A 19,334-nucleotide genomic window follows, 5' to 3' on the forward strand; every position below is an offset into this window, starting at 1 on the left:
TGTCACTCAGTTCGTGTCACCAAGAAGTGGGGGCAAGGCACTCCAGGTGAACAAGAATGTGAGCAAAGTTTTTAGGGTTATTTCCAGGCCAATCTCAACATACAAAATCTGAGACCTCAAGCTTTCATTTAAAAACAGTTCTGAGGGGCGCCTGGGTGGCTCAGTCGGTTAAGCGGCCGACTTCGGCTCAGGTCATGATCTCGCGGTCCGTGAGTTCGAGCCCCGCGTCGGGCTCTGTGCTGACAGCTCAGAGCCTGGAGCCTGTTTCAGATTCTGTGTCTCCCTCTCTCTGACCCTCCCCCATTCATGCTCTGTCTCTCTCTGTCTCAAAAATAAATAAACGTTAAAAAAAAAATTAAAAAAATAAAAAGTTTTGATATCTTGGTTTATAAAATGAAGAAACATTATGACTTAATAACATTAATTCAGAAAAGATTAAATTTGGAGACCTTACATTGGCTTTAAAAGTCTGTACCAAGCCATCTAAAAAGCGGATGCTGCAGACGACTTCAGATCGAGTTTTCTCTTTGGGTAATTCTGAGGTGCGTATGTTATTAATTCTTCCACCCAATGCACGTAACCGGGAGGTCATAACTGTCGTTGAATAACCTGTAACAGAAAGTACACTTGTTAGCTCTCTGACATGAAAATTACCTGCTATGTGTGGATGCACCTCACAGTCCACCTATCCCGTGTCTGCTTTGATCCTTATAAAACAGAAGACCTCAGACAAATGAGAACCAGATAACAGAACGTGTTTCCATTCGACTTCTAAGTGGCTCTAAGCAAAATGTATTGCTCTGTTGTAACATGTTAACAGAACTATATGGCTTATTTGTGTGTTTTATCTCCCTGGTCTAAACCTAATTTATATTTCCCAGGCTTTTAATTTTTTATGTTTAACTTTTTGTGTATATTTGTGAACTCTACTATTTGTTTAAGGAACTAAATGTCATGTAAAAATGATTTAAAATATTAAGATACTTATTGGTCAATTAAACTACATTAAGTAACTTACAGTCATTAAAAGACACCATTTAGGGGCACCTGGGTGGCTCAGTTGGTTGGGTGTCCGACTTTGGCTCAGGTCATGATCTCAGGGCTCGTGAATTCAAGCCCCACGTCGGGCTCTGTGCTGACAGCTCAGAGCCTGGAGCCTGCTTTGGATTCTGTGTCTCCCTCTCTCTCTCTCTGCCCCCTCCCCCGCTCATGCTATTTCTCTCCCTCAAAAATAAATAAACATTTTTTTAGAGCTCCTGTAAATCAATAAGAGAAAGAAACAAGCAATCTGGCAGAAAATGGGAACCACGTTCGTTGTCAAAGAAATGCGAATTAAAACCACAAAGTAATGGTACCACATACCCACCAGAATGGCTACAATGAAATCTAACAAAACCAAGTGCTGGCCAGGGTATGTGGCAACTGGAACTTTCAGGCATTGCTGGTAAGAACGAAAATTAGCGCAACTCTTTTGGAAAACGGTTTGGCAGAAGCTACTAGCACTGAACATATGCATATTCTGTGACATAATTCCACTCCTAGGCATATTCCCAACAGAAAAATGTAGATTTACCCACTAAAAGACATGCATGAGAATTTTTATAATAGCCCCAAACTGGAAAAGACTCAAATGCCCATCAACAGAGGGAAATTGTGGTATAGTCATACCATGCTTAACTGTACAGCAAAGGAAATAAGTGAACCACTGTGATGTGAAACACAAGTGAATTCTTCCGTTATGTTGAGCAAAAGCAGCCAGATACAACAGATTACCAACAACATGAATCCATTTGCATAAAGTTCAGAAACAGGCAAAACTGATCAACGCTAACAGAGCACAGAAGCGTGGTCACCCCTGTGGGAAGTGACCAGTGTCCAGAAGTGGACAGGAGACTTCTGGGATGCTTCTAATATTCTGTTGATCTGGGTACTGATCCTGGTGTGCACGCTTTGTGAGGCTTCATCAAGCTCTACACTTATTTGTGTACTTGTCTGTATACTGCAATATCAAGTTCACTTAAAATAACACGGGGAGGAAGAGGGAGTTAGTTTAAAATCTGACTCTCTATTCAGGGAACGACAAGGAAAGAGGTCTTTCTAGTGAATGCAACTGTAGGGCAGTAGACTAAAAAAAGACTGAGGAAGTGTGCAGTGAGCACACGGTCACATCACGCAGGCAGGAAAGACAAGGGTCTAGGCCAGCTCCTCAGCTTAGGGAACGGAGGAGGTGTAAATCTGACAAGGTTGGAGGGAAGAACAGATAAAGGTGAACGACTTAAGGGCAATTTAATGTTCTTTTTTGTTAATTCTCTGCAAACTTTCCAAGATGAGCTGGGCCTTTGCATGAGCTATTCCCTCTGCCTAGAAAGTTCTTTCTGTTCCTCTTCAGTCCTCAGTGCCCAGCACAAGCATCACTTCCTCAGCAAAGCCTTTCCTGGTGTCCAAAACTACTATTTGTGTTAGAGGCTCTCCTGTGTGGTGCTCAGGACAACGCCACAGTTACAGCTGGTGACGTATTTAACACTGGCCTCTGCCACCCGAAGCTAAGCTTCACAAGGGTAGGGACCAGGTCTGGCTTTACTCACTGCATCTCCCAACACCTACCCAGCTCTGGGAGGCAGCCAAGAAATAGCTGAACAACAACTCAATGAGTAAAAGGAAAAATGAAATGAAAAATGAAGCCAAGACTAGCACCTGGAAAAACAGTGCTACCTGATAAGACAAACTTGGGTTGTGGGAGCAGGAAGGAGGATGGAACGAAGGTGGGGACATCCCCTAGACCAGGGTTCCCCACACTGTAAGCTGCACACAACAGGGGCAATCTAGAATGCAAGGGGGGCTGAGGGGGGCCCGGGAGTCTGCAATTCTCAGTCTCCCAGGTGACAGAGCCGCTGATCCGGGGTTCACACTGTGAGGAACAAGTCACGGATAACTGGAAAAGCAGCACTAAATGTCAGGCAGGGTCAGAAAGCAAGACTGGGGAATCAGCAGCGAGGAAGGGACGAGCATAAAGCAGACCTGCGCCTGAGAATCAAGCCTCGGGACCACTGGAGGCACAGCTTAGCGGCAGGAAGCAGAAACACAAAGTAGGTGAAGGCTCCAGGAGAGAAGGGTGCACTTGGTCCCTCTTCCTACAGCGGGAGCTCCAGACAAACCTCCATTCTTCTGTAGATAGGGACAGGCAATCTCAAATATTAATAAAACAAATTCCGGGGACCGGCAGTGGGAGAAAAAGTACTCTGTCACTTATAAAATTCCACCCACCCCACCACCTCCACCTTGCCCTTTCCAACGAAAATGTCATCAGAAGCAGGGATGCATTTTCTGAGTAATACCAAGAGTTATCAAAAGACAACAAACGTGTTCCATAATACTTTAACCACTTTGAATTTAAAATGTCAAATTTATTGTTTAGTCCTTGTCTAAGAATTTCAGGTGGGCTAGAATTTTTTTTTTTTTTTTTTTTTTTTAAGATACAATAGAATCATTACAAGCATGATTCTAGTGGGAGGTGCACATCAGTATTACCTGGGGAGCTTTAAACAAAAAAACCAGGCCTGTCCTGGCCACACCCACAGATGGTGATTCAGCAACCTGGGGTGTGACAGAGTGACTTTCCCTTTGGGAAGCCCTCACAGGAAGGAGGCAGTCAATGGCCAGAGGAGAGAGTTTGCAGGGAACCTCAGGACGTGCTCCAGATGGTCAAACTTAAGAATACAGGTTCCTTGGAATCTGAGCCATTCACTGAGGGGGTCACATGGGAAACAGTGGGGTAGTTCCTCAGGGCACACCATGACTCTGGATGGAAAAAACCAAAAGTGATTTCACACAAGAGCCTCCAAATGAAAGTCAGATGGACAGACGTGCTAAGAGCAGGCACTAATTTTCAAACAGCTCCCGGCCCTCACAGCTCCGTGCAGCTGGCACAAGCGTGGGTACCGGTGGGACTTATTAACTTGACCATGGTCAACGACGTTCCCCAGCATAGTCATGTAGCCAGCGACCCAGAAGAGACACTTCTTTCCTCTGCACATCGATCTCTGCTATATAAAAGGCCTTGAAACCTAACAATGTCACGAACAGGAATTTCATGAAAGTCGCAGATATATTCTCCCCACAATTGTTCCTAAAGCGTACCTTGAGAAGAGCAAGCCTCATGTTGAATAACCACATAATCGAGCCAGGCAGGGTTTTCAGATTGTCTTGAAATTCTCTTAAACAATCCGGTCAAGACAATGGATGCTGACTGACTGCCCAGTTTCCGGAACCACAGCAATTGCGGAACCCGGGGTTTCTACGGCTTCCTTTATAAGCCTCTTCATTCTAAACAAAGCCACAACCTCACCAGGAACACACTGGCCTCCCTAACCACAAGTGGCTACAGCTGCAGCTGATGTATTCTATAATATGGAAGCCTTATTTGCTCTATTTTCAAAATCAAAACCAATCAGTTGTGGCTTCAGTATCTGTTCTGCACAACAGAGGTTCCACTGTGACTATAGATTTTATCAGACTGTACCTTCAAGACATACAGGAAGACTCAACATCTCCCTTAGTGCACAGTGGGGGCCCAGTGCACGCCATGAGTGTGAGTTAACACCTGGCGGGACATAGACTAGGTATTCAATAAAAGGCATTGTATTAACACTGCTAAGCTTCTTTTGTTTAATATATTTTTTAAATATTTATTTTTGAGAGAGAGTGTGTGTGTGAGCAGGGGAGGGGAAGAGAGAGAGAGGGAGACACAAAATCCAAAGCAGGCTCCAGGCTCTGAGCTGTCAGTGGGGCTCCAACTCACGACCCTCGACATCATGACCTGGGTCAGAGTTGGACGCTTAACTGACTGAGTCACCCAGATGCCCAACAATACTGTGCTTCTAATGCCATCAGGTGCTGCCTAGAATCTGGATTTTGTAGCCAACCCCGATTTCAAATGCCTTCCATAAATGTTCTGTTTCTTAAAATTTTATTTCAACAGAGACAGCCTGTGAGGTTAAGAGATAGATAGGTGACATACCTTTGAGCTGCTCTATAAACACAGGTCCCAGAATCAGGGGGCATATTGCGTGGGATGCGGCAATTTGTGGCATGTGGGACACCGGAGCCCTTGTGGGTGGGGTTGGGTGACAAGTCTTCAACCACTATCCTTTCTGGGCTCCCTGTCTGCTCTGGAGCTGGGGACAGGGAAGAGGTGATGCTTTATTTCCTAAGGGTCTACATGCTGACCCAGGGAACTCTGTTCTTTTACAAGCACATGGACCACAGACAGAAGGGAGAGGATTATACTCTTCTCCATTAGAGAAAGTCAGAAAGAACTCCATTTTGGTCATTTTATTTTTTTAAGTTTATTTATTTTGAGAGAGAGAGAGCAAGACAGGGGCAGAGAGAGAGGGAGAGAGAGAGAGAATCCCAACTAGGCTCCACACTGTCAGCACACAGCCCGACACGGGGTTCGAGCCCATGAACCGTGAGCTCATGACCTGAGCCGAAATCAAGAGTCCCACCTTTAAATGACTGAGCCACCCAGGTACCCCCATTTTAGTCATTTTAAAAGAAAATGTTGAGGTTATTTCATACCCTTGTTTCCCAAAATGAGAACTTAGACCTCTAACTCAAGAGTGCAAGTTTCAGTTAAAAGAAAAAAAAGCAGTTCTGATTTATTAACACCTAATTTGTGAGTAAACACTACAAATGAACCACAGGTGGCTCAATAAAGGAATCAGCCTGACTAATCATCACGCCGACCTAGGCCAATGCTACCACCTAGTGGCCATCAGAGGAAAACACGGCACCTCCTACCCTATGACTTTCTACTTCCTGGAGAGAAACAGGCACAGCCTTGCTCCCTTTTCTTATCACAGTTCAACTCAAAAAATCTCTCACAGTACAGAAGGCCTTCTTTGTACCCAATTCCCTCCTTTTCCCTAATTCTTCTTCCCCAGTGAAGTCAGGAGAGGTTTTTGTGGGGGTGGGAGGTAGGGGTGGGGAGGATATTGATGAGCCCCAACAGATGCCTCATCGGCTAGAGAGGGACATCTCTAACATGGAAAATAAACACTCATGTAAAATCAGCCATGCTAGAGAGATGACTCATCAAATACCAATATTGCTTTCTCCACCTTTCCATTGTAAATACATGGCACTCGGGCTTCATTATGGGTTAACCAAGTCTTCCGGGGGCAAATGCCCATCACACATGACTTTACTGCATATGGACAGGAAAACACAAACACAGGATAGCTTCTAGCTCTAGGCTGTTTTATGGCCAGGTTTACGTGTTCCTTAAACTTCTCTGAAGTGGGGTATTCCCTTCTAAAGATTTATAAACATCTGGATGGGGATTTATTTATTAAGCTCTAGATTAAGATCGGATCAAACTGTAAGAATGTATGCTTAGTAATTAAGCTGCGAACAAAGAAACAATGATTAAAATGAGACTTTTAAACCAAAGACTTAAATAAAACTTTAATGTGCTTGATTTAATCATCTGGGGAGCTTGTTAAAATAGATTCCTGGCACCACCTACAGAATCTATGGTTTAGTAGGGACTGAAGAAACTGCATTTTAAAAGTTAATTTTTTCCAACTTATAGAAAAGTTGCAAGAAAAACAGAACTCCCATATACCCCCATTGGCCAGGATTTAATTAACTTTCTGTCATATATGCTTTCTCTCCTACACACCCCCACACCTTATGCTTTTTACTGAACACTTGGAAGGTGTAGATATTATGCCCCTTTACCTCTGAATATTTAGCATGTCTCTCAATGACAAGGACATTTCAAGCCACAGTACAATTATTGTACTGGGCAATTTAACACTGATAAAAGCACTTATATAATATACAGCCCATATTAAAGTTTTGCACATTGTTCCAATGATGTCCTTTATTTCTTTCCTCCTGATCCAGGATCCAAACCAGGACCTTGCCATTGCTTTAATTGTCAGACTGAAGTTGCATTTTTAATAAGCATCCCCAGGGGACTCAGACACAGCAGGTCTGAGCACCATGCAGTGGAAAATACTCAACCAGATGATCCCAGGGTTCGTTTCGGTTTTGACTGTATGTGACTACAGCCAAGGGCTTGGTTAGGTCAGCACTCTACGTCAGTTTTCCTACATTACAAATCACTTTGCAGAGCTAAAAGGAGTTTCTCTGTAGCTTAGCAGCTGTCCCCTTACTTAGTCTGGGGAAGCACTTCCTAAGACATTGTTAAAGTAGCACAGACTTTCCAGTCTATATGTCAGTGCTGGGATTAGCACTGTTGTCATAACAGAGGAAGAAAGCAACACAAAAATAATGTTAGTTCAAAAAGGGTTCTATCACTTGATATTATGTAACCAGATGTCTTGGCTTGTTCACCCAAATTAGTTCACATCTTTCACAGACAGTGATTCCTAATGATTCGTAATATCCAAGTTATAAAAAAGACAGCAGGGTCTTCTGTAATGTACTTTTGCAGAAATGAGGGGCAGTCAACTACAATCGTGGTAAGGAAGGAAAGAGACAAAAGGAAGAGAGACATGTACATTTTGTGATTAGGCTTTTCAAAAGTTATTAATGAAACTCAGCCCAACCAGATAGTGATTTTAGTTCTCATTTGTAAAATACTCACATATTTAAAAAAAACACTTCTTAAAAAATTTTTTTTAGTGTTTATTATTTTTGAGAGAGAGAGAGAGAGAGACAGAGTGCAAGCAAGGGAGGGGCAGAGAGAGAGAGGGAGACACAGAATCTGAAGCAGGCTCCAGGCTCTGAGCTGCCAGCACAGAGACTGATGTGGGGCTTGAACCCACGGACTGTTGAGATCACGACCTGAGCCGAAGTCGGATGCTTAACCACCCAGGAGCCCCCCCAAAAACACTACTGTATGTACTATTTTACTTTATTAATTCTAAATTACGTGCATCTGATAAAATTGCAATGGGGCACTTGGGTGGTTCAGGTGGTTAAGTGTCCGACTCTTAGTTTCGGCCCAGGTCATGGGTTCATCTCATGGTTCATGAGTTTGAGCCCCTGCATCAGGCTCTGCACTGTCAGCAAGGAGCCTGCTTGGGATTCTCTCTCTCTCTCTCTCTCTCTCTCTCTCTCTCTCTCTCTCTCCCTCCCTCCCTCCCTCCCCCTCTCTCTCTGCCCTTCCCCCACTCACTCTGTCTCTCTCTCTCAAAAAAATTACCATACAACTGATTACATGAAACTGAATTTTCCTCATGACTATTTTCCGTAAATTTATCAATACCACTTTCTGGCAATTACTCCTCCCCCCCTTCGTACTTGCCTTTTTAATATCCAAAGTACTACACTGCCTAAATACAAAGATAAATATATGGGCTTCTTTTAAAAACTAGTTTATAATGTAAACAATCACTATACACATTTCTAAATTAGAAAGAAATCTATTAAGGATGGCATTTTCATATTGCTAATTCAGTGTTACAGCCAATGCCCTGATTTTTCAGCACAGAGGCTCAGGACAAATTAATTTTTAAACAGCATTTTTAAAGCTTAACGGCTGTCAATGAAAATGATAATTGCAGCTGACAATGGAAGTATTAGTACACAAGACTGGTTTTTAATTTGGGCATGCAGATATAAAAGTATTTAATATCTTATTTAGAAGAAAAGATGCTTCTGTGAGCACATTTATGAAAGTTTCTAACTCTCCCATTTCACATTATTTGCCACCACATGGGAGAAAAGGCTCATACAAGTCCCTTCAATAGCACAGCTCACTACTCAAATTATCCTGCAATTATTAATCTGAACACTCCAGACGTACAGTCTTGGGATCAAATCATTTGTTCCAAAGCTCCTGTAATTTGTTCAGGGAGTGGATCACCGACTAGGGCCCCCAGGAAGCAGGGTGGGGTAATTTGTAGGATTCGTTCTCAGACAGAGACCCGTAATTAGCGCCCTCCTTCTCCTACAACTTCAAAATGCCAAATAGTTTTCTTATTACGGAGTCAGGGTTTATTTATAGGCTCAACACCATGACACTGGCAAAACTAACAAAATAAGAAAGTTACACTTGATACTGGGAGATAACAAGAAGTAGATTCAGGCTACCTGAAGGGCAAGATGAAGAACTCTGTGGGGGCTGTGGACGGTTTCGGGAAAGAGGTAATGTTGCTATAAAGAGAAGCCAACCTCTTAACGTTCCACGAGCGAAGTTTTCAGGGTGGCGATGAGAAGCTAAGGAACTGAACGCACCAGCTGCCCCTAAGCGATGAGAACACTCACGTTACACTCATTACCCTTGTTGGGTCTATTACATGAAGTCACTGCCCAAACCCCACCTTTTTCTTGAAGCCTCACAAATCCTAAGTGCACAGCTCTCAAGAGAAGCCTGGCAGGAGCCCCCTCGTGCCCCCACCCAAACAGGACTTCCCCCAGAGGGGACTACTCTTCTAACTTTTAACACCAACTTCGTGAGATTTTTTTTTTAAGTCAACTCTACTCCCAACATGGGGTTCAAACTTACGACCCTAAGATCAAGATCTGTGAGCTCTATTGACCGAGCCAGACAGGTTCCCCTCTTCCTGTGATTTTTTAAATTTATTTTTGAGAGAGAGAGAGCGAGTGTGAGCAGGGGGAGTGGCAGAGACAGACAGGGAGACACCAAATCTGAAGCAGACCCCAGGTTCTGAGCTGTTGGCACAGAGCCTGATGTGGGGCTCGAACTCATGGACCGTGAGATCATGACCTGAGCTGAAGTCAGACGCTTAACCGACTGAGCCACCCAGGCACCCCATCATGAGATTTTTTTTAAGTGAGTTTTTTTTTTTTTTAATGTTTAGGAAAGGTTATCACAGTGCAGTGCTAAACTGCACCCCTGCCCCAAATTTCCCAGGGCTGTGAGCAGCACACATGTGGATGCTTCTGGCATCTGTGCAGTATGGGCTGCAGAGAAATGAGAAGCATGGGATGTGGTCTCCCCCCAGGTGAGGCTCTGAACAGTGTCTAGTGAACCTCTCCCGTTAAGATGCCACCTCAGTGGACCCAGAACCTTCAGAGGTCAGCAAGCCTGCCTCCTGGAAGGAACTCCAGGCCTTGGAATGATGGAACCAAACCATGCGGAGGAAAAGGACTCCAGGACTTCCTACAGACAAGCTGTCCCTATATCCTCACTACAACTGGCCAAAGTCCCACAGTGGACTAGGACTACATTGCACAGACCCTCAATCGTGCTTATAATTACTCTTAACCTTTAGTACTACTTTGGCAAAGGAGTTCTGGACCATTTACTCAATACTCATTTACTGGGCACCCGCTCTATGTCAGGCCGGATGCATAGAAGTGCCTGGAGTTTCAAGATCCAAGGGAGATGAACACCCAGGGTGCCAGAGAAACAGGAGGAGGGGTCCCGACCTGACTGGGGTGGGCAGTGGGACCAGGTCACAAAGGTGTCACAGGGGAACCTTGCAGGATGAAAGGAAGTCAACTAGGTAGAAGGGGCTTCCAACATGGCAGTGCATATACAAAAGTCAGGAGGGGAAACACATTTTAGGAAATTCAAGGAGAGAGATTTAGCAGGAGTGTCTCGGGCATAACTGGTATCCTAGAGCTATCTCAGGGAGAAGATTTGGTGCTTCAACAATCCAAGCAGCTGTCACACATGATGTGGCGTGAGGCTGTAGGAAGGTCAGCAGCAATGGAATCAATCGCACGTGGGTTGGAACCCCAGCTTAACCACTTAGTAGCTGCGTGAACTTAGCAATCACTCACCTTTTTCCTTACCTACAAAAGGGGGAGGGGGATTTTCTATGCTTTTCAAGGTTTTAAGCACTGAGTATGTCTGAAACTAACTGGCACCTAGCAGGGTCCAATCAATGGTACTTATAACTACTGTCTTTAGGCTGGTCTGTTTAGACCCCAAGGGTTCAAATGGGTGAAGGACAAAAGAAACAGATTTCTCTTTAATAGAAGGAAGAGCTTTTGAATAGTCAAGGCTGCACAAATATGAGGGGGACTGTGTCAGGAGAGAGGGAGTTCCCTGTCACTAGAGGTGATCAAGCAGAGAAGGCGGATAAGACCTTTGGTGAGAAGGTCGCAGAGGGCAGACCAGCCCTGGAGGAGGTGGGATGGGTGTACCCTGAGCACCCATGACCAAGACTCTATTATGACTTGTTTCAATAGTGCCAAGGTTAAGTCTCTGTACATGTAAGTCCACTCAAAGTAGGCACTGTTCAAAATGAGATTCCTTATACACAGACTTCTCACGGGAAAGAATTCTTTTCTTTTTTTTTTTAAATTTTTTTTAACATTTATTTATTATTGAGAGAGAGAAAGAGAGAGAGAGAGAGAGAGAGAGAGAGACAGAGCGTGAGCAAGGGAGGGGCAGAGAGAGGGGGAGACACAGAACCTGCAGCAGGCTCCAGGCTCTGAGCCGTCAGCACAGAGCCCGACACGGGGCTCGAACTCACAGACCTCGAGATCATGACATGAGCCGAAGTCGGCCGCTTAACCGACTGAGCCACCCAGGCGCCCCTCACGGGAAAGAATTCTAAACGGGTACTTCAGTCTCGAAAAAAACTAGAATGAATGACCCCATCACTGAAACAGGGGATAAAAGAATACGAATGGACCAAAAGCAATACATAAAAGCTCAAAGAAAGTATAGATAGTAGAGTATGTTTTATATTGAGCTATTTCCACCTAAAATTAAGCTACCAGTCTCTTTCCATTCTCCCTCTGGATAGTTCCACAAGGCCCCAAACAGACTGGAAAACAGGATGGAATAAATCTACTCTACAGGGCCATGAATCAAGTTGCATAAACTTTACAAAAATACTGTGCTAATATTTGCCCTCGGGGCACAGACACGCCCATTTGGGTGTAAGTCCATGGTATTTCTATGTTGGGTTCCAGCCCCCACCCCTTTACAGCCAAAAGCAGCAGAAGCCTTCAGAAAAGAAAACAGCTAAAGTCACTTTGAAAGGTTTGAGATGTGCTAATCGCAACTCATCCCAGCCAAGAAGCTGGGATCTCACCACAGGACCATCCTGCCAGCTTTGTTCCTGCCAAGGAGTCTGAAGCCAGTGGCAGCCTGGCCAGAGAAACCCAATCCTCACCACCAGCAGCCCTCGCCATGATTTTATCTCAAGGAAACACAGAAAAATATCCTCCAACCCTGAAACGCTGACCCCCCGCTGAAAGCATCACCCTATTTGTCACTAATCAGCCAAGGAACCTGGGAAGCCACTGCTCTATTTTTTTCTTTACTTTTCACTGGTTTTCTTTCATCGATTTCCTAGTTTAGAGCCTTTGGAAGGCTCCTTCCAGCTTTAAAATCCCCTTCCCGGGGCAGCTGGGTGGCTCAGTTGGTTGAGCGTCCTACTTTGGCTCAGGTCATGATCTCACAGTTTGTGGGTTCGAGCCCTGCATCAGGCTCTGTGTTGACTGCTTGCTCAGATCCTGAAGCCTGCTTCAGATTCTGTGTCTCCTTCTCTTTCTGCCCCTCCCCCACTCACACTCTGTCTCACTCTGTTTCTCAAAAATAAATAAATGTAAAAAAAAAAAAATTTAAAACCCCCTGCCTGTAAGGTTTTAACCCGAGGGGCCATCTCCGGGTATATTAGGTATAGCAACCCAGCCTCTCTAGAAAACAAGATAAAATGTATTCTCATGTACGCTAGTCAGACTTCCAGGACTTTCTGACTTGGTGAGATGGAGTCAGAAGATTTATGAGAGGGAACTGCACGGACTCTAAAATGACTTAGAAAGGCATGCCAAAATGCTAGTCAGCAAATAATGTATCTTGTTGCTGCCATTGTTACATATGCTTGTAGTGAGGTCTTCCACATGCTAGGAGCCGGGAATACAGAAATACAATCCATTCTCTGCTTTTAAGGAGTGCAGGGAACTGCCTGGGGGCTCCTGGTGGCTGGGCCCATTGGAAGCCTGAAGGAACGTCAGATCTGAGTTCCAGTCTCTGCCCTACCGCTCCCAACACCACAGGACATTGGTCAAATGAACTCTGTAAATCTGGTTTCTGCACAAGTAAATACTTCTGAGGAGCAGGGCCCTCCTGCCTGGCTCACAGCAAACACTCACCAGCAGCTGCTAGGAGCTCTGATGCGCCCATTCTCCCACCTTACTCCTAGTCCCTGGGCCACTGCCTCCCCCGGGCTTCCTGTCCTGCGGAACAGCCAAGGGTCCTCAGGGGCTTCAGAGGTTTCTAAATACTCTTGCACCCATTGCTTCTGACTCCATTCACTCTGACTGAGGCTGGCAGGCAGCATTCCTGTTCCAATTTACAGGCTGGTAGATTAGACTCCAAGAGCCACGCTGGAGTCACACAGTTGGCCTCCAAATGGGGCGATGACCCCCAGCTCAGTGCGGGGCATCACATACCTCCTGCCCGCTGAGTCCACTGGCCCACATGACTGGGAAGGAAGATGAATTACAGGTGATTCACTGGAGGGAAAAAGGCCCCACTTAATCACTACTGTCTCTGTAATTTCCTGACTAAAGGTATGTTCTTACCTTTTGAGATAATCTTTGTAAACACTCCCCACAGCTCACATGTTGGTAGATTTCCTCTTAAGGAGGAAATGGTCCAGAAAACCTACCCCCGCCCCCCACCCCCCGCCACACACACACCATTTAATTCTGCAATATCAGAAACCTGAGTAATGACTTGGGTATTTATTACCGTATTCCCTCTGTTCTAAGATGACACAATTGAATTAACAGGTGTTTTGAAAAAAATGTAAAGAAAAATTTAAAGTACCCTCGGACGGCCCAGGTCGTGCCGATTAGAGGAAAGTTAAAATGTGGCACACATCTCTCAGAGTTGAGGACGCGTAGTAAATGACTTCCTCTCGTTTTTGGCAAAAGGTGTGGGCTGGAGTGCATGCGCATGACATCTGAAGGCACCTCCAGGTCTACAGGCAGTCACCCCGGGTTAATTATTAGCAGTGGGATAACAGGAGTACGTCACCTCATTTCTTGAGGCCAGGCCCTCAGTTTGGCCTGGGGCTTCTCTGACCCTGTGACCACTGTCTCTCCTTCCAGGGGGATCCTGAGAGTGGCACACCAGCCCCAGAGCTGGCCAGTCGCCCCCTCCACTGCACCTGCCTTCAGGAATCCCAGGAGTTGGAGGACTCATGATGGAGGCCCAGGTTCACTGCAGCCCTCAGAAGGCTGGGCTTCTCTAGTTGAGCTCAACTAGACCTTTTGTCCCTCACCCTGGTGGGGGGGGTGGGGACTCTAAGCCAAGGATCTCCTGGGACAGCCATGGGGTGGGGCACCTGAGGTGTGGCAGGGGATAGCCACTCGGCATCTAAACCTTGTTGTTCTTGCAGTGAGCTGTGGGAGGTAAACGGGCAGTGCAGAATCTAACTCCACGGCTGCGAGAGACACATTGGCTCCAATCACCCGAAGGTAGCTAGCCCTGGAGGGGAAGGAGAGGGCAGGAAGGCAGAGGAGCAGCCACGCAGGGTGCGCTCTGATCCACGCACATCAGATACAACGTGCCGACAGGCAGTGTCATCTTGATTGGGAGCATTTATTTATTTTTTTCCCAAGTTGTACTCATTCCTCCTATCCCACCGTGAGACATTTGTCCACGTAGCTCAAACAATTCACCGGCAGTTTTTGTTGTTATAGTTTACAATATTTCACCTGGTGAAATCATAACTGTGTGGCCGGGTGTCCGGATGATTTCTAAGTGAGTAGGGGCTCCAACTTCCGAAAGAACCCATTGTGAACGTGAAAAGGGAAGAAGGAGCAAGGGACCAAAGGCTTTCACAAGCGTCAGGGAAACGGGGGCCCAGGGGAGCCTTGCTTTAGAGCCAAAGCACCAGAGGTGTGTGGCCACAAGGGGCCCGGAAGTGGCTAGGACCCCCACCCCACGCCTCCTGGAGGAAAATGGCCAAACAGATGAGCAGGTAATTGATGAGAATTTGGGCAAAATCACCAGATTTTCTCTTTTCGGTCCTTTCTACCAGACAATCTTGTTTTTATTTTTATTCAAAAAAAAAAATTTTTTTTTTAAACGTTTATTTATTTTTGAGACAGAGAGAGACAGAGCATGAATGGGGGAGGGTCAGAGAGAGGGTGACACAGAATCTGAAACAGGCTTCAGGCTCTGAGCTGTCAGCACAGAGCCCGACCCGGGGCTCGAACTCACGGACCTCGAGATCATGACCTGAGCCGAAGTCGGCCGCTTAACCAACTGAGCCACCCAGGCGCCCCTACCAGACAATCTTTTTATACTTGGGAAGGATAGAATTAAAGGGGACGGGATGCATCTCCTATGACCTGCAGTCCACACCTGTCACCTCATTTGACTTTGACATCAAAAGAGATCGAGGCTAAAGGCGGCAAGGATGGTGCCTGAGTGACCCGGGGAGAAGGGAAATCAAGCCCAGTGGCTCCTGGCGGTCATGCTCTTCCCAAATCTCACACTGTTTCTCTAGGTCTTTCTTGTGGTAAACCGAATAGAACATAAAACTTGCCATTTTTAACCATTTTAAAGCATACAGTTCAGTGGCGTTAGATTCACAATGTTGTGCAACCATCACCCCTCTTTCCAAAACTTTTTTGTCACTCCAAACAGAAACTCTGTACCCATTAAGCAATAACTCGTTATTCCTTTCCTCCCCCCAATCTTTGGCAACCTCGACTTTGTCTCTGTGAATTCACCTATCCTAAGTATTTCATATAAGTGGAATCAGACAACATTTGTCCTTTTGTGTCTGGCTTATTCACTTAGCATAACGGCTTCAAGGGTCATCCATATTGTACTGTGTCAGAATGCCATTCTTTTTTTATTATTAAAAAATTTTTTTGGGGCGCCTGGGTGGCTCAGTCGGTTGAGCGGCCGACTTCAGCTCAGGTCATGATTTCGCGGTCTGTGAGTTCGAGCCCCATGTTGGGCTCTGTGCTGACAGCTCAGAGCCTGGAGGCTGTTTCGGATTCTGTGTCTCCCTCTCTCTGACCCTCTCCCGTTCATGCTCTGTCTCTCTCTGTCTCAAAAATAAATAAACGTTAAAAAAATTAAAAAAAAATTTTTTTTAAGGTTTATTCATTTTTTCAGAGACAGAGTGTGAGTAGGGAAGGGGCAGAGAGAGAGAGAGGGAGACACAGAATCGGAAGCAGGCTGCAGGCTCTGAGCTGTCAGCACAGAGCCCGACGCGGGGCTCGAACTCATGAACCACGAGACCATGACCTAAGCTGAAGTCGGACTCTTAACCCACTGAGTCACCCAGGAGCCCCAGAATGCCATTCCTTTTTAAGGCTGAATAACATGCTGTCGCACAGAGACACCACATTTTGTCCCTCTATTTGTCTGTTGGATGCTTGGGCTGTTTCCCATTTGGCTATTGTGAATAGTGCCACAATTAGCATCTTTGTACAAGCATTTATTTGAGCCTGTTTTCAATTCTTTTGGGTATATACCTAGGAGTGGAATTGCTGGGACATGGCAATTCTATGTTTAGCTTTTTGAGAATACGAGACTTTTCTACAGAGGCTGCACCATTTTACATTACCATCGACAATGGAAGGGGTTCCAATTTCTCTACAACTGCACCCATACTTTTTATCTTTTTTTGATTATAGCCATCTCAGCAGGTGTGAAGTGACAGCTCACTGCGGTTTAGATTCGCAATTCCCTGATGACTAACGATGTCGAGCATCTTTTCATGTGCTTATTAGCCGCTTGTAGATCTTCAGAGACATGTCTATTCAAGTCCTCTGCCCATATTTTTAATTGGGTTATCTTAATTTGGGTTGTTGAGTTATAGTTCTTCTTCCTGAATAAACCCTTACCAGATATAGGATTTGCAAGTATTTTCTCCTAATCTGTAGGTTGTCTTTTCTTTCTTGATAATGTCCTTTGATGTACAAAAGTTTTTAATTAATTTTGAGAGAGAGAGAGAGAGAGAGAGAGAGAGAGAGAGAGAGAGAGAGAACAAGCGGGGGAGGGCGGCGAGAGAGAGGCACGGAGCCCCATGAGGGGTTTGAACTCACAAACAGGGAGATAATGACCTGAGCTGAAACCAAGAGACGCTTAACCAACTGAGCGACCCAGGTGCGCCCAAAATTTTTAATTTTGATCAAGTACAATTTATTTACTTTTCTTTCGCTCGTGCTTTCTTATCATAACCAAGAACCCATTGGTAAACCCAAGGTCATGAAGATTTACTCTTCCCTCCACCCCCCCCCCCCCCCCCCCCCCCAGTGAATTTTATGACTTTGGCTCTTATATTTAGGTCACTGATCCATTTTGAGTTAATTTTTGTATATGGTGTGAGTCAGGGGTTGCCCTGGCCTTTTTTTTTTCTTAATTTATTTTGAAAGAGAGTGAGAGAGAGAGAGAGAGAGAGAGAGTCCATGCAAGCACAGGAGAGGAACAGAGAGAGAGAGGGGGGGAGAGAGAGAGAATCCCAAGCAGGCTCCATGCTGCACAGAGCGTGACCTGGGGCTCGATCCCACAAACTGTGAGATTGTGACCCCGAGCTAAAATCAAGAGCCGGATGCTTAACCAACTGGGCCACCCAGGCGTCCCTGCCCTGGCTTTTCTGACCAGAGTCCCTCCCCACCATGATCCTCTGGCAGAGCTAGCTAGCACTGGTGCACTAGACCATGAACTTCATGAAGCAGAACTAGGTCTCCTAAAAATCACCACTGTGGCGCAGGCAGCCTCGTGCCTGGTACTCACTGGGTGCTCGAAAACTGCATGATGGACGGATGGATGACTGAACGGGTAAGGTATGGGGGGCCGGCTCCACCCCACCTGCTTACCACCACTGCAAGCACCCACAGCTGGCTGAGCAACTTGCTTGTAACAAATACATGACAGGCCAAACTTATTAAGAGCTAACTATCTCTCAACAATTTCACTTACTCCAATCAGTAAACTGAAAATGACCCAAGATCTAACTAGTGCGCTTAACTGAGTCCCAGCCCCGGAAAGTTCATCATTTCCTCGCCAATCTCCTAGCTCAAGTCCCTCATTACACACATGAGAAGACCCAAGAGCCACCCAAGGCCGTGACTTCCCAAAGCCTGGGTTTCAACTCCCAGAGTTTTCCCCCTCCGAACACAGGCCTCAGTGATAACCCACTGTAGATAAGCAACAAACAGGTAGGAGGGGAGTCTGAATTGCTTCAAATGGCAGCAACGGCCCCTGTGAACGGGGCCTCCCAATGAAAAAATAAACCCTGAGGCCCAGATGTCCTGATGCTCTGAGGACCATCTCTTGCCCTCCTCGCACAGCACCTCACTGTTCTCACTCCGCCCCCCTGCCCGTTCCCAGGTTATGTCAAGCCCGTTCCCGCTGCTGACGGTTTGCTCCCTCAGACATCCTCCACCCAGCTCTCCCCACGCGTCTGCTCAAACGTTACCTATCAGCGAGGTCTTCCTGTCACTCTCTATCTCCCTTACTCTGTATTTCTCCCTACCATTTATTACCGTCGGACTTAATACGTTATTAGTTGTCTCTTCCCAATTCCCACATCCCTGACTCCCGGTGGAACGGTAGTTCCTTAAAAGGCAGGGACGTTTACACCGGAATAGTGCCTCCCCACGTGAGGTACTCAATAGGTATCCGTGGAATGCACGAGGAGAGGGGAAGACGGGGAACACCATTCTCAGCGTTTACCACACCGCCAAACAGTACAGAGGGAAAGCGCAAACTCACGGTTAGCATGACTGGACCCTGCAGCCACAGAGGCCCGCAAGTTTACTTCTGGACCCACGGGCTGTCCCTGCTTACTGGGGCAGGCAGGGCTGGGACGCTGTGTGTGATCAAACACTCCCACACATCCCAGTCAAGCCAGAGATGCTGGCAGCTGTTCCTCTGCTGACCTGGCCACGGAAAATGGAGCCTTTCCCCACAGGCGCTTAATAAATGCTTGTGAACTGCACGCAGGAACGAATGAACAAACAACTAATGTACACAGGGCTTACACCTGCACTTTCAGAAGGCTGTGTCAGCGATAAGACCAGATCATCCCAACAATGCTGGGAGGCGGTCTAATTCCTTTTCTAGGAACCCACTGTCAAGATACAACTAGGCACGAAACAAAGTCATTTGCAGAGATTGTCCTCCAAGCAATACTTCACACTGAGAATTGCAACCAAAAAAACCCAATTTCCAACCGTAGAGGGCCCGGTTAAATAAATCCCTAAATCAGAATAGTAAGTAAAAAAGGCTGGTTATGAAACTGTATCTACAGTGAACACAACTATTTAAGGTAATTAATTATAAAGGAACTCAAGACCACAAATATAATTGGTAGTTTCTTCCTATCAACCTTTCTGTATTTCCTAAATTATAATGAGCAATAATGAATTTGAAGAAAATCAAACTGATAAAACTTAAA

General features: G+C 45.8%; 1 protein-coding gene across 3 annotated transcripts in view; it reads right to left on the reverse strand.

Annotated features, from left to right (window-relative positions):
- PTPN3 (protein tyrosine phosphatase non-receptor type 3) overlaps window positions 1-19,334 on the reverse strand; it is a 112,940-nt gene that overhangs the window by 79,949 nt on the left and 13,657 nt on the right. For all 3 annotated transcript variants that reach the window (XR_003964170.2, XM_032595560.1, XM_030293415.2), the window contains exon 2: window positions 455-609. Coding sequence is in view for 2 of the 3 variants with exons in the window: in XM_032595560.1 (XP_032451451.1) it covers window positions 455-592 (138 nt within the window). In the remaining variant the exon portion in view is untranslated. The remainder of the gene's footprint in view (window positions 1-454; window positions 610-19,334) is intronic.

This window comes from Lynx canadensis, chromosome D4 (assembly GCF_007474595.2).
Source record: "Lynx canadensis isolate LIC74 chromosome D4, mLynCan4.pri.v2, whole genome shotgun sequence".
Classification (NCBI taxonomy): Eukaryota; Metazoa; Chordata; class Mammalia; order Carnivora; family Felidae; genus Lynx; species Lynx canadensis.